Here is a 14296-nt window from a genome sequence, read left to right on the forward strand (position 1 = left end):
GTACCTGAATGCTTTAGATGTTGGTCGGCAATTTACCTATTATTCCTGTTCGTTAAGAAATAGAAAAAAAAACAAGCTCTATGATACGTATCCGAGTCATGGGCAACTTCGACCCTGTCTAGTCTCGACCATGAACTCTGGTCATGATCTCGCGTTAGAGCTTTCTCATCCTGCACGCAGCAGAGCTGAGGAAAAGGGGAAGGATACCTCGTCACGAGATGACAAGGGCCAATGCTGCTTGTCTGCCTCGAGAAATTATTCTACCTACTTTTTTACTAGTGAACTGTGGAAAATCGAGAAAAGAACTGCTTGTCGGTCTCATTACCGACACCAAACTCTCCGAAAACAACTTCGATGTCATCGGATCCCAGTTTATAGTACTATAGTACTGAGCAAGTACTCAGTATTGCAGCAGTGGAGTCATCGCTCGCGATCTAAACAATTACTCTCGAGAGTTGATGCAGGGAATCATTCTCCACGATGGCTCACCGATCGTTCACATGGACCACCACCCATGCTCCCTCAGCCCCATCAAGATCCCAAGCGGATTCCCTAAGTCAGGATGCAGATCCACGGAACCACGGCCGGGACGAGTCAGCTTTATCGAGATCAGCAAATGATGGGTTCGACTCCGACCACGAATTCAGGCACGAAGCGGAGAAGGGGAAACATTTATACCATGATGAGCATTTTTCCTTCCTGTTCCGTCGCCATCCACGATGCGTGGGCACTTGCGGGTTCGCGCTCCAGACGATCTGCCTACGATCATTATTTTCATAGATGTGTTGATTGCTAGCTACGATTCATAGCCTTTGAATTCTGCATCGATGGCTTGAATCAAATCCGATCAGTCGATCAGTGATCAGAAGGAGTTCACAGCGCCTGGATCGAGTTCGCTGCCTGTTCGACAACTTGTGTCGAGTCAAGTCAGGCTGCTCTTAAGAGAGACGTTGGTTTTGTCATCGCCAAGTGAGGTTCTTTCGTTGATTATTTGACATGAATATACCATAAAGATTCAAGGACTCCTCAGTCGTTACAGATGTCAGATTGGTGAATAATAGACTTGAACTACCTAGGCAGAAACTATTGATAAGCCGCGAAAGCCATGGTTATTTGTCAGGCCTGTGATCATCACTGTTGCACGTCCATTATACCTTCGGGTGTATTTACCAATGTTTCCTCCAGCGATTTTTCGAACTCTATCTTGTAAGAGGGGCGTATCATCCCTGGATCTTTCGAGCTCATCGAGATACGGTCGACCCACTTACGGAGCTCGGAAAACGAACCCTTAGCCTTGTTCAAAAAGATTTGGTTCATTTGATTTCTTCGCCTCGGTGGTAGTGAATTTGAGATATTGTTCTGTGCGACGTGCGGATCTTGACATCCAATGGCCTGGCGGACACCCACGGCTCAATGTATTCCATCATCTCGGAAAAGTCTTTCTCGAAATGATTCAAGCCATCGAGAAATATTGCCAGGTGCAATCGGCGTCGATGCTGTCAGACCCAGCCAATCTATTCCAGGCGGCAAGCACCTCGTCATTGTCAATAATACAAGGCATCTTTCTGAAATCGCGCCTCTTGGAATCATCATACTGCCTTGGTAAAAGATCCAGGGAGAGCTCTGGATGCAGCTCAGCAAGTGCGATGATCAATTGCCAGAGGATGGCACGCAGCATACCGTAAAGATTCTGTTCGAGTTGTCTCTCCTGCTGCTTTAACTTGGCTGGCGGCCAGAAGAAGATGTGTAAACTGGCACCAGGCGCTTAGGCTTTGGACCACATCTGAAGATAATCGTGGGCAATCTCTGTAGCGATATGATCAATCATATTTATTTTTCCGGAGGCCGGGAGGCTGAAGATGTGGAACGGTGCAGTGTCCGAGTGCCTGAGCCAGGTCGCTGACGCCTGCCGAGTCGACTCCACAACACTGAGTTGGTCATCAGGCGTTGTCTCTGCATCCTTGACATCCAGAACGCATGACAGCAGCCGCTTATCCCAATTTGAGATAAATAGTCGACTCTACTAAGTAGGCCAGGGCGCGAAGAAACTCGAATCGTCGCAATCATATCCCGGGGGATCGTGCCATTCCGCGACTTCAGCCCATGAAGAATACCCTCCACGAACAGTCGATAATCGCCCAGTGCTCTCCATTGGAGTTATCTTTTCTATCAGGCACAAGTCAGCCGTTTCTTCAACAGAAGAAGACACACTTCTATGCTTTTGGGTGAGCTACTGCTGGTACTTTGAGTGTCAAACTGTTTTGAGAGGAGTAAGATCGACTGTGAAGGATGAACGGGCTTCTATTGCTTTAAACAGGTAGAATGTGGAGAATTATATAGCTAACGAAGAACTCCGGGGACCAGTAAAGAGCCGATGGACTTTGCCTATTTGTGAGTCTCTGCTTTGTCCTTCGCTGTGCAAAGCCTTGGTCCAGCCCCGGCGGGAGTAGGACTCACTATTCATCTTTGTCGCTGCAGACTGCGACTCTTCTTCAATATCGAGTATGAGCCCTATAGTCAATTACGCAAGTACATGACTCCCCTCGATTGCCACGCTCAGAGACAACGCTTGGTTCTTCTCTTGGAAGGTTTAGGTTAAACTGGATTGAGAAGAAAGAAAGAAAGATAGAAGCGATCATAAGCGACTTGCTATGACTACGTACCTCATGAGACCCTTGTCTTCGGTTGACTCCTAACCAGCTGAAGGAAGTTACTATAGAGGTAAGCAGACCTTGCAGGTCTTGATAGCTGGATGATATTATTTCTGCATTAGATCTTACAGAACGTCTAAGTCTTGATTTGATGACTGTGTAAAAGTGTAATATTGTCCACGGATAAGTTGCTGCAAGCCCGCACTATGCTTTCGAAGGTTGGCAAATTTACCGACATGGTCTATATAAGTCGTCCGGTTTTCTTTTTAGCAACCTTTGAGGACTAGTAAGGAGTTGAAATTAACTATATTAAACGTAGTTTTAGAGCTAAGCCCTACCAAAGGACTTTCCGTTAGACATGGTTAGCTAAAGGCCCTCGGGGGGTATACCAGCCAAAGCCCTTTCATGGGGAAAGTGGGAAGAGTAGTCAGACAAAGATCTTCCAGGTGAGAAGCTAGCCAAAGACCTTTGGAGAATGGCTACTCCGCAAAGGTCAACATAGTTGATCTACTTTGGTTAATCCAGCATACTAAGCTCTGGCTTAGCATACGCCCCGACGTGGTTCCCAGAAGACCCTGCGAAAAGTGGCAGAACTATAGACCACGATGAATTTTTGAACGGATCACGCTGCTGGCACACACAAACATTAATAGAACAGCAGAAAAAAAAGGACAGAATACATATCGTGATATTAGCTTGTCTGTGGCATGGCTTTCCTGAGAATTCAACGAGATTCCTCATCCCACAAAGGCCAGAAACCGTAACTCAAGGCCCAGCACTACGTGCTTCACTATCGGTACTCAACGGATTACTTGTTGTAAAGTCAAGAGTCAAAAGGCCATCACGCTCTTTTGAAGTAGTTGTCGGTTGCCCTGGAGTAATAAAGTGAGCTACATAGCTCTCTCGAGGGAAAAGTAAACGATGCTACCTCTGGTTAGTCAGCCAAATGTCTCATGAATGGTTTGTACAATCTCATGTTCATGATTGGTATTCATTCTTCATTGGTGTATGCAGCGAAAGTAAGTCAGAAATTCCAGTGTGGAATGCCGATTTCTAGGAATATTTGATAAGCTAACACAGCGAGTGACTGCAGGGGGAGACTTCAAAGTCTTCATCCTTGTTTGATGGAGATGGGACCCTCATGAAGGGAGGAGTCAGACCTGTTTGCTCCATTTCCATTGTCCAGGTGTCAGGTGTGGGCATCGAATGCAAACGGATGTTTTGTTCTTGCTACTACTACCGCCCCTCTCTCTTCCCTTTCCTCTCATCATCTTCATCATCATCATCATTCACACTTTCAACCCCATTTTCCATCTCTCTTTCTGTCAAAGAATCTCATTTGCTAATCTCTCACTGTCTTGTCTTTCCACTGCTCCAAGCTCCAGCCAGAGCCAGGTATTCCATCACAGTCCTGGGGGCCATTTGCGTTTTCAAAGCACAAAACCCAGACCTACAGTAGTAGATTCGGAAATCATGATCGAACTCGCCCTGATAGGGTCTGTCGTCGAACTTGTCGTTTCTCAATCAAAAATAGTTGGCATGGGCTTCCGGATCTGGCTGAGGAAGAATGATCTCAATCGACTTTGGCAGCTTAATGATGAAAGATTGCTTTTGCTGAACGAAAGCATACGACAGACTCGAACAAGAAAATATTACCAACCTTCATCTGAAAGGCGTTTTCATAAAATGCCGTGATAACGAGAATAAGATCCGGAGGCTTTGAAACGAGTGAGACCCGGGGATGGTGCATGGACAGCCTGGCGTACCGCCGGAAAAGTCTTTCAAGAGCCCAATTGCGTAGAAAAAGACTCGACCTCCAATACTTAGAGTATTGCCAGAGTCTGTGCGCATGCCTGGGTGTGAGCAATATGTGAGTAGCCGTCAAACTATCGTGCTGGTTAATGGTTAACGGCATGGAAAATTGCCGACGCTTCCCGGAGACTGGGAACGACATTACTGGACTCCGCGCGCAATTCGAGCAGCTTGATACAGACGGAGTAGAAAACAGATCAACAATGAGGGTGTTGGCCGAGCAGATCAATGTACTGTGCGTTATATTAAGTACGATACCGGACAATAGCCCTCTCCACAACCTAGTCTCAGGGCTTTGGGAGGTAATGGAAGAGATTCTCTGAGAGCATCGGGATAGAATGGAAGAGACTGTCTTAGAGCTTTGGGGTAGGGTGGAAGAGACGGTCTCGCGCCCTCTCGACCCACCTCCTCTTACGGCCTTACGATTTGCAGAAAAGGAAGAGAGGTAAAACTCGTTACAGTCCGCGCAAGTACACATTCTTTCCCTGGCTTTTGAGCACCGATAAACCGATTATGGGGCTCTATTTTGTGCTCTGAGGGTAGCTTGAGTTATGAGCAGCAGCAACAGAATTCTTCCCAGTAAGGCTAGCGATTATGGTCGTGCTTAGAGACCAAACCCGGGATATTCTATATCTCTGGAAAGCTAGCCTCCGGGAAGTCTACCTGATGAGCTTCATCTGAAAGCATCCAGATAACACGAGGTAGTTCGAGCACTGGTGCGTGGATTCCTTGTCGCTGCTCTGTCGTCTCCTAAGACTGTCACCGCAAGTCTCACTTCTCGCCCTATCTCAGTAATCCTGGAGTTCCAGAATTCTTGTGTGATTCTTGTCTCGTCGGAAAACGAACTAAAAGCGCTTGATGGATGTGTGGTGACAGTGATTCGGAGGCTATCGAGGGAGCTCAGAGCCATCTACAAGCGTGGCCGGAATGAGCGAACAACCAACCAGGAGAGTCATGACCCTTACAATTCGCTGTTTTGGCCACATTCTGAGCGAAGCGGCAATCTAAAAAGTTCAGCTAGGTAGTGATTCCTTCGTCGAAACTTTTTATACTTGCACTGAGGAGCCTGGGGAGCGCATTTCCGCCCCCACAGGCATCTTGTCCGTTTGTCCATCATGTTTGATGGTGAATCCACACCTTGTCTATCAAAGATGCCACGACAAGGGGTAATGTGAATGGCTTTTAGGGGGCGATAGAATCGTCAGGTATAACGACCTGCTGGCTTTAAGTATGGATGTTCATCCTGCAATCGACTTACATGTCTGAAAATTAATTCAACCGGAAAGCCCGAGAGACCGATCATCATTATCATCATCTTGACCTCAAAATTTCCAAGCTCACTTCAACCCCAACATGTCCAACATCGCCCTCGTGGTATATGGATCCGAGCTCCGCGAAGAGTCGATCGCGATCCCCTCACCTGCCCCGCACCAAGTCCTCGTGCGGATCTCCCACGTCGCTCAAAATCCGACAGATAGTGAGTATACTAGTCCTTCTCATGAGACCCTCCCAGCTTTTTTCCTGGAGTCCACCCTCCGCTGAGACCAAGACTAGTCCAAGCCTCGATGGCAGAGCCTTTGCCGAGGGCGCCGTGCTCACTGTGATTTTGTCGGCGAGGTCGTCGAGCTGGGCAGTGCCGTGACTCGGTCTGCGAAAGGTGATATTGTGGCAGGTTTGGGGTGGAAGCTGTGCGTGTCTTCTTTCCAGTTTACATCCCGAGACACTTCGACCCTGTACATTCGAACGAGCAAAGATTTCGCTAATGATAAGGAGAACTTGCGGCCAGCGTTAGCCTATACACCATCCAACTGGCCGCGCTGTACGGCCTCGAAGTGATCACCACCTGCAGCCACGCCGACCTGGTCCGCTCGTACGGTGCCATGCACGTCTTCGACTACAATGACGCCGGTGTCGCCGACAAGATCCAGGCGGCGGGTCCCTTGCTGCAGTACGCCTTTGATACCATCGGAAGCGAGAGATCCTCCGTGAGGTCCAGAAAAGGCGGCAATATCTGCACCGTCAGGCCGGGGTAAACCTACAGCGAAAATGTCTTCGCCGGAGTCTAGGTGACGAGTGTGCTGGTGTTTACGGCGTTTCTGAAGGACCATACCTATGGGCCGTATAAGTGGCCGGTAGGTGGACTCTGGCTAAGCTCTGTCTTTGCGGGAACTGGGCGAGCTGTTGGCTGTATGTGGGGTGGCTGACATAGAAAACAGGCTTCGCAGGTGAACCATGATTTACTCCGTAGCTGGTGAGCTTCTTCGAACGAGTCCCGGATTTGTTCGGGAAAGCTTAAGCCTAGTAAGTCCGAGATGCTCCAGAGGTGGGAGGCTGTATATAACAGGGAACGGGCGAAAAACGCAAAAAACGACAGCAGTCGGATTTGAACCGACGCCTCCGAAGAGAATAGATTTCTAGTCTATCGCCTTAGACCGCTCGGCCATACTGTCTTGTCTGGTTACAATACCACAGTATTTGTATTATCATACTATAAATAGTAGCATTATCTTGTCCACCCTATGTTGTTCAATTTGACTATAACCGGATCCCGCTTGGCGAGCGCTGGCGGCAAACCCCGCAATGGTAACCGTTGCAGCTTCAAGCGTGTGACGAAAAGGCAATTGTGGCTGGATGAAGTTACGAGCAGCCTCATGTGATAAACTTTCATATTCGGGCCTCTGGGCCTCGGCAGAAGACAAGCTGCTCCAGTCGACCCAATAATACGCATCTTTTTGAGGAGACCCAAAATCGAGCTTAATCCACAGACTTCTCCTCTTTGTTTCACCTTGCAGAACTATGCTCAGCCGGGATATTTGTCAGGCACTGTCGGACTGTTCCTCTTCTCTCAACACAAGATACACTCAGTGCCGGAACAGTGCCATGGCCGCATCAGCAATGTGACATGTCCACATGCGCAATCCTCCTTGAGCCCGTCTTATTGACTTATAACCCGAGAATAGGATTAAGCTTGAGCAAAGCTTTGCCCTCCCTCGGGATCGTCAAGCGTCCCTCGATTTGGTCCCCTCATTATCGATTTCAAACAACCGAGGGTGCTTGCTGATCTCCACTGCTGGCAAATCGCAACGGTTGCCTTTTTGGGTGAAATTAAGGACACGTGAACTCGTGACGTTGTCTTTAAATGGGCTCAGGTAGCCCTGTTTTGGTCTCGGTCCATCCAACAACGCTGCACCATAACCATGACCCTCCAGCACTCAATCTCGCTCCTCCAATCCTGGACGCAGTCACTTTGGGCTCAGCTCCCTGAGCCCGTGCGAGCTGCCATAAATGCATATCCGATCATTCCTCTGGCCCTCAACTCGTTGCTCGCGATCTTTGTCTTGCGGTATCTCAACCGCGCCCTCACATATTGGTCACTGGGGAACTGCTCCGCGAAGAAATGGAACAAAGACCGCGAGCTTGTCCTCATCACCGGTGGTAGCAGTGGCATCGGCCAGCACGTCGTCCTCCAACTAGCCGAGCGAGGCGTGAGGTGTATCGTTCTGGACATCCAAGCGCCGACATATACACTGCGTACATGCTCTTTTGCCCTTTGTCCAATTCTGGCTTCCCCAGCTAACGCCACTGCAGCCAAATCCGCCCACTTCTACAAGACGGATATCACCTCCACCGAGGCGCTCCATGCCACGGCCGAGCGGGTCCGCGCCGACCACGGCCACCCGACGGTTCTCGTCAACAACGCCGGCGTGGGCCACGACGGCACCATTCTCAATGAACCCGAGAGCAAGATCCGTCAGACCTTCGAGGTCAACACGCTGTCGCATTTCCTGACGGTGCGCGAGTTCCTGCCGGCCATGCTGGAGCGTAACCACGGGCATGTGATCACGGTGGCGAGCATGGCGAGCTTTGTCACGTTGGGTGAGATGGTCGACTACTGCTGCTCCAAGGCCAGTGCTCTGGCGTTCCATGAGGGATTGGGGCAGGAGATCCGGTACTGGTATCAGAAGCCTGGGGTGAAGACGAGGTATGTGGATTGTTGCTTGCTTGCTTGCTCACTTGTGCTCCCGCGGCTTCTGTTGGCTATGGCTACTGACGCCTGCCTGTAGTGTGATTCATCCGTATTGGGTCCGCACGCCCATGATTCAGCAGTTGACGGAGGCGGGAGATCTGTTCAAGCCACCGGTTTTGACGGTGGAGCGCGTGGCCACGGCGATTACCCGCCAGGTGGTGTCGGGCAAGAGTGGGCAGGTCATTCTCCCTGAGGCTTACTCGGTCGCTAGTATGTTGAGGGCATTCCCGACCTGGTTGCAGGAGCATGTCCGAGGAGCGGCTTCAAAGGATATTCTACGACTTCGACAGATGCAGAAGTGAAGAGATTGCTGGTCAATTGTTGTTTGGGGAGGAAGGTCACCTGATACAGGAATCGATTCTCGCTGCATATAAGCTGGTTGCTCCTGATGCTTGACTTGATTTAACTTAATTGTCATTGATAACAATGCAATGCTATTGAGCCACCATATGGAATAATCTGTAGTCCCGATCGGGGCAACGGAGTGACCCGATAAGTGACTGCCTTATCAGGCGATGCTCAGTTTCTGTCTCACTTGAGCTCCTCTGCATGACGACAATTTTCCGCTTTCATCTTGCGCCTTCCTTGACCGGATACTGCAGTGTGTAAGTCAAATCTCTTCGGCTTCCTTACTCTCTACATTCAACCATCTGTCGCTCGTTTTATCGTACTGCATCTTTTATCTTTTAACTCAGTCAATTCCAAACTCACATCTCTTAAAATGACCAGTAATGACTATCCATTCCCCGCCGATCATCTGAGCCACTACTCCGCGCCCACCACTTCGCAGCTTCCCAAAATCGACCTCGACGACGGGCTTCACCATGCCGGACCACCATCACCACCTCCCGGCGCAGAAGCCGGGCTTCGAGCGAGGGATGCGCCCATGAATCGCGCCTGGTACAATCCCCGGGGCTGGTCCAGACGCACGCGATTGCTAGTAGGAGGAGGCGTCCTCATAATCGTGATCATCGCCGTGGTCGTCGGCGCCGTGGAAGGCACCAAGAAACCCAGCTATCCCGACTACTCACGCCTGAACTACGAGCTGATTGACACCTACGCGGGGGCCTCGTTCTTCGACCGCTTCGACTACTACTCGGGCGCGGATCCCACGAACGGTTTCGTACAGTACGTGAACCGGTCGACGGCGCAGGCGCTCAACTTGACCTACACGACGGCCGATGCGTCGGCGGTGGTGCTGCGCGTCGACATGGCCGACCGCAACGCTAGCCACGGCCGCCGCTCCGTGCGCCTCGAGTCGACCACCAGCTACGACGCCGGCCTCTTCCTCTTCGACATCCGCCATTCGCCCTACGGCTGCGGCCTGTGGCCTGCCCTCTGGCTGACGGACACCTTCAACTGGCCCGTCAACGGTGAGATCGACGTGGTCGAGACCAACAACCGCGCCACAGAGGGCAACGCCGTCACCCTGCACACCTCCGCCGGCTGCTCCATGAAGGGCGTGCAGCGCCGGCAGACCGGCTCCCCCAACTACCTGACCTGCGACAACTCCACCCACAGTAACGCCGGTTGCGGCGTCCAGGGCCCGCCTAGCACGTATGGGCAGGAGTTGAATGAGAATGGCGGTGGGGTAAGCAGCCCCCCTTGCAGAATTCCCCCCATGCATCACAACACCACAAAGTCCAGGCTAACTCAACCACCCGCCCTCAGCTCTACGCCCTCGAACTCCGCGACGCTGGCATCCGCACATGGTTCTTCCCCCGCGACTCCATTCCCACCGACATCGCCAACTCGGCCACAAACACCACCAACAGTATGCCCGACCCTTCCTCCTGGGGCACCCCCCTCGCCGACTTCCCCAGCACCCACTGCGACATCGCCTCCCACTTCCGGAACCAGAGCATCATCGCCAATATCGACCTGTGCGGCGAGCTGGGCGCCCAGAAGCAGTTCTACACCGACCTGTATGGCTGTCCCGGCACGTGCGCAGATTTCGTGCGCAGCAATCCGGAGAATTTCACACAGGCGTATTGGGAGTTTGCGAGCTTTCGGGTGTATCAAGCTGTTGATTAGTTTTTATCTATAGAGGATGTTAGATGAGGTTACCACATTTGATTATAGGGAATTTTGTTCGGGCATTAGCGGGGGGTTTTGTCAGTGATTGTTGATTTTTTGGCTGTTTCCGAGAACATGGTTATTTCCAAGCGCTGGGCGCTTGTTTTGCTGTGCTACTGATGTCTACCGTTCTTGTTTTGCGGTGGGAAGATCATTCGGTCAGTGCTGCGGCTGCCGTAACACTACGGAAGACCACCGTGCATTTACTGCGTCTTCTAGAATAAATGGCACCGGTAGAGAGAGGTAGATAAGTGCATTAGAACATCCATAGACTGATAGATTACTGTCCCTCATTCACGTCAAGTCATTGATACATCATAAGACAGCCCCCAAGAGCAAAATCACCCGATATCATACGCGGGGTATCCCGCACCGGCTGGCACCATCGGCGAGTAGCCCGGCGCATACGCCCCGGAGCCCGACAAATAGGGCGCCGGCGAGGAGATCAGACGCGCCTGGATCGAGTCCGCCAGCTGCTGCATCTCCTCAAAGACGGGGTCGGTGCCCCATTTGCGCAGCCCGAAGCGCAGGATGCACTGGATGTCTGACAGGCAGGCGGTGGCGCGCGCGTAGAAATTGAGGCAGTCTTCGCTGTCGAGGACCAGCGCGGACGGCGTCTCAGGCGGCACGGGGGGCAAGACCGGCACGGAGGGGCTGAGCGCCAGGTCGTGATTGTCGGCGAGTTCGCGGGTCAAGCGGCGGATGGCCTGCAGGGCGCGGTGCATGTCCCAGAAGGTGAGAAAGGGGGACCAGGCGGGATTGCGCAGCGCCTCTTGGATCTGGCCGAGGTACTGCATGCAGCGCTCGAAGAGGACCACGTTGCGGTACTCGCCGGCGGCGGCTTCGTCGCTGGACGAGAGGATCATGACGACGGTGTAGAGAAGTTCCAGTTTGTAGAGGACGGGGAAGTGGCTTGGAGTGGTGCTGGGGGCGGCGTCGAACCACTGGTACGCCTCCGCGCCCAGAGACCAGGTCGATTTCCTGGGTCCGGGGCAGCTGTCGTGATCGTGGAAGTAGTTCCGCGAGTAGGCTCCGGAGAGGATCTGTCGGATCTTGACCAGGTGCCAGGCGGGTTCGGAGCTGCGCAGGAAGAGGTGGTTTTGCTCGCTGGGCGTGGTGCTGGAGGGGAGGGCGACATTGACGGATTCGTCGGAGAAGGAGAATGGTCGTTCAAAGACAGTGCTGGCGCCTCTGTTGGCGATGTGAATATCAACCGAACCTCATTACAAAGCACCCGGGGGGGTGCGGTACGTACCTGTCCAAGGAGTAAAGACAATGGAGTATGCGTCGACGCAGGTCGAGGTGTTTAGTCGAGGATTGGACCTCTACCGGAGGGTCCTGATGTAGACCAAGGTCGACCATGACTCGCACAGCCATCCCGACCAGGAACCAACTGCGGAAGTGTTTGGGGTCAAATAATGAATACTGCGCGAGAAGCATGATCGCCTGGATCCCTTGGATGGATCCTGGTCGTAGAACATCTTCGGCTCTTTGCAGTGCCTGGGTGATATAGGATAGAGCGTCTTGCTGGCTTTCATCACCCCACTCGTATGATAATGATGCAGAGGAGGTGGCCAGGACTGTATGTACTATCCAATGGTCGAACGGCTTGGCGAACCGACCGCCGGACTGATATACCGCATCAACCGAGGTCCAAAAGTTTGTTTCTGCAAAGAATGGCAGTTGGATGTAGATGGTATCGAAGTAATGTTGAAGGAGGTGGGTTATCTCGTGGCGTGGGGGTAGCGGTCGTAAAGATCGTTTCGGTAAGGGGTCGGCGAGGGAGAGTGAAAGGAGGAGATTGGCAAAGGAGGTACTTGACGTGATGCCGTGAAAGTCGCGGGAGGTCGCGTTCACCGAACTGGGGATCACAAAGCTGTCAGTCGCTGGGTGAATAGGTTCGCCGCTGGAGGAACCACTTACAGGAAGCCAAAATCTCCAACCAGATCATCGATATCCGAGACTTCTTTGTTCGGACCGTGGACCGCTGATTCTGCCGAGGTTATTGAGGTGATCGAGTTCTGGTGTGCGATGCCCCTGTCGTCGACGGACAGCGACGTCTTGAGTTGGCGGAGCTCGGCGATCTTTTTCTCCAGCCTCTCACAGTACCCCTCCAATGAAGCAACATAACTTCGTTCTTTGCCCCGGGCGAACTCGTCGCTTGCGCCGGAGCAGGTGTCGGATTTGCCCACTCTTTCACATGCGGAGCAGGCAGGAAGCTTCCCGTCGCATTTGATCTTGGCTGTTCGACATCGCGAGCACGCAGCTACCGGTCGACTGACTTTGAGAAGTGGCTTGTCAAGGAATAGCGTCGCCGACATCTTATCCTTACATGTTACACCGATGATCTGAAGGTCGGAGAGGGAGGTTTTTGAGGAAGGATCGGGTCGCGTATATAGTCGGCGGCGAGCGACCCTGATGATAAAGCAAAGGTGAGCGGCGTTACACAGGTTTAGAAGTTGGATTACCGACACGTACCTAGAGAGTATGAGGAAGGGTCCACTGATGCAGTATAGTATAGGGGTAGTTTGGAGCGAAGGAATTTATTCCAGGTATGGAGATATATGATTAGTTGGCAGACGATCGACCATTGAGAGACACTGATAAGGCAAGACATGGATGGATTCCCTCCGAGGCGGCCACTACGCTCAACCAGTGGGAGTTTGCAGTGTTTGCATTCAGATCATGTGAGCAGCCTTCGGCGGATTGCCCCGGCATTCAATTGGCCTGTTCTCCATCATTTCCCCAGAACATTTCCCCCCCGACACTAACACCAGTGAGTGCTAGCGCACAGTATTTCTGCCGGAATCGAGTCATTTTCCTTTCCGCTTTGGGCCCGACTCGATGCCGCTTTTTGTTCATTGAGCGGCCCTGAGCGTGGGTTGAGTGCAGAAGTGCGTGTCCTAAACCTCGACAACCACCCCCCCCCCTCCAGCTTAGATAATCATATCGGTCCATTTTTAATCGCCTGGACTTAAAAGGGAATCATTTAACCCCTTCCATAGGGTTGGGGGCTGCTTTTTATTATTTATTACAATGTACTGGCACTGGAGTAGAAATACAATTATTACATCAAGCTATTAGAAAAGCTAGTGATATCAACCAGAGTTGTTTATATAGAGCGCTTGAGCTCACGATTACGAGTAGTATGAGACAAGCAAGCTGAGACACGAGTCGACTGGAGCATATCAGGATCTGTTCTTCAGCTTGCCTAGATGGTGAGATCGGCTTGGTGAGTCCGAGCAAAATGTCACAAGCTTGAAGATTCCATGTTTTCAAACATCCATCCATATCTGGGACAACAACAACTTTTGAATCTCCTGAGCAGACCTTCTCCGCGCGAGGACAACCATTTATCTTGTCACGTTCCGGTTCTCTTCCGAACTGTTGCTTGCGATTGCGTTCGAAATCATTCACCTCCACGGTCCCCTCCCTGATCTGAAATGCCAGCTTCCGGCCCCCATCGATGAACTGCACTGCGCCAACGAAATAAAAGCGACGCATCTGCTCCTGTTTAGTGTATGGATCCCAGATGCACAGGGTGCCGTCAGCGGCTCCGGTGGCCAGCGACGTTCCATCCTGCCTCCACGACAAAGACCGTCTTGCTAGAACTAAGTCTTCAGAGCAGGAGACTGGCTGGCCAGTGGTGAGGTCGTAAACCATAGATAAAGGTCTTGGGGGCCTCTTGATGAAAGGCTGGGTACCTTTGATCCGGAGAGAAAGCTGCGCT

The 14296-nt window shown here is 51.7% G+C and overlaps 5 protein-coding genes and 1 non-coding gene across 6 annotated transcripts; 4 read left to right on the forward strand and 2 right to left on the reverse strand.

The window, feature by feature from the left end:
- The first annotated feature begins 38 nt into the window (after positions 1–38).
- On the forward strand, positions 39–879 carry BP01DRAFT_360785 (uncharacterized protein). The gene has a single exon (XM_025575990.1). The coding sequence runs from the start codon at positions 481–483 to the stop codon at positions 778–780; it is 300 nt and encodes a 99-aa protein (XP_025427013.1). The 5' UTR covers positions 39–480; the 3' UTR covers positions 781–879.
- Positions 880–5716: 4837 nt separating this feature from the next.
- Positions 5717–6496, forward strand: BP01DRAFT_408588 (uncharacterized protein; the record flags this gene model as incomplete). Its single annotated transcript, XM_025578823.1, has 2 exons — positions 5717–5940; positions 6237–6496. The coding sequence occupies exons 1-2, from the start codon at positions 5817–5819 to the stop codon at positions 6494–6496; spliced, it is 384 nt and encodes a 127-aa protein (XP_025427014.1). The 5' UTR covers positions 5717–5816.
- A 335-nt stretch (positions 6497–6831) lies between these two features.
- On the reverse strand, positions 6832–6913 carry BP01DRAFT_t301. The gene has a single exon. It is a non-coding gene; the product is annotated as a tRNA-Ser (tRNA).
- A 544-nt stretch (positions 6914–7457) lies between these two features.
- Positions 7458–8916, forward strand: BP01DRAFT_188761 (SDR family oxidoreductase). Its single transcript, XM_025570934.1, has 2 exons — positions 7458–8445; positions 8528–8916. Exons 1-2 carry the CDS (start codon positions 7661–7663, stop codon positions 8790–8792), a joined length of 1050 nt encoding a protein of 349 aa, XP_025427015.1. The 5' UTR covers positions 7458–7660; the 3' UTR covers positions 8793–8916.
- On the forward strand, positions 8917–10716 carry BP01DRAFT_188762 (glycoside hydrolase family 16 protein). The gene is made up of 3 exons (XM_025570935.1): positions 8917–9095; positions 9220–10081; positions 10162–10716. Exons 1-3 carry the CDS (start codon positions 9040–9042, stop codon positions 10522–10524), a joined length of 1281 nt encoding a protein of 426 aa, XP_025427016.1. The 5' UTR covers positions 8917–9039; the 3' UTR covers positions 10525–10716.
- Positions 10717–10776: 60 nt separating this feature from the next.
- BP01DRAFT_328721 (Zn(II)2Cys6 transcription factor) lies at positions 10777–13155 on the reverse strand. Its single transcript, XM_025572955.1, has 4 exons — positions 13045–13155; positions 12490–12981; positions 11822–12427; positions 10777–11757 (listed from the first exon to the last, which is right to left on the reverse strand). The coding sequence occupies exons 2-4, from the start codon at positions 12885–12887 to the stop codon at positions 10908–10910; spliced, it is 1854 nt and encodes a 617-aa protein (XP_025427017.1). The 5' UTR covers positions 12888–12981; positions 13045–13155; the 3' UTR covers positions 10777–10907.
- Positions 13156–14296: the final 1141 nt, after the last annotated feature.

The sequence above is a fragment of the Aspergillus saccharolyticus genome, assembly GCF_003184585.1.
Source record: "Aspergillus saccharolyticus JOP 1030-1 unplaced genomic scaffold BP01scaffold_54, whole genome shotgun sequence".
NCBI classification, from domain to species: domain Eukaryota; kingdom Fungi; phylum Ascomycota; class Eurotiomycetes; order Eurotiales; family Aspergillaceae; genus Aspergillus; species Aspergillus saccharolyticus.

What these genes read in the sequence shown, in the direction of transcription:
- BP01DRAFT_360785 (XM_025575990.1), top strand. Translation starts at nt 481, where the DNA reads ATGGCTCACCGATCGTTCACATGGACCACCACCCATGCTCCCTCAGCC.
- BP01DRAFT_188761 (XM_025570934.1), top strand. Translation starts at nt 7,661, where the DNA reads ATGACCCTCCAGCACTCAATCTCGCTCCTCCAATCCTGGACGCAGTCA. An exon ending in AAGCCTGGGGTGAAGACGAG is followed by an intron (nt 8,446 to 8,527) that starts GTATGTGGATTG and finishes GCCTGCCTGTAG; the next exon opens with TGTGATTCATCCGTATTGGG.
- BP01DRAFT_188762 (XM_025570935.1), top strand. Translation starts at nt 9,040, where the DNA reads ATGACGACAATTTTCCGCTTTCATCTTGCGCCTTCCTTGACCGGATAC. An exon ending in TTGACCGGATACTGCAGTGT is followed by an intron (nt 9,096 to 9,219) that starts GTAAGTCAAATC and finishes TAAAATGACCAG; the next exon opens with TAATGACTATCCATTCCCCG. An exon ending in TGAATGAGAATGGCGGTGGG is followed by an intron (nt 10,082 to 10,161) that starts GTAAGCAGCCCC and finishes ACCCGCCCTCAG; the next exon opens with CTCTACGCCCTCGAACTCCG.
- BP01DRAFT_328721 (XM_025572955.1), bottom strand. Translation starts at nt 12,887, where the DNA reads ATGTCGGCGACGCTATTCCTTGACAAGCCACTTCTCAAAGTCAGTCGA. An exon ending in GTTGGAGATTTTGGCTTCCT is followed by an intron (nt 12,428 to 12,489) that starts GTAAGTGGTTCC and finishes TGTGATCCCCAG; the next exon opens with TTCGGTGAACGCGACCTCCC. An exon ending in TGTCTTTACTCCTTGGACAG is followed by an intron (nt 11,758 to 11,821) that starts GTACGTACCGCA and finishes CATCGCCAACAG; the next exon opens with AGGCGCCAGCACTGTCTTTG.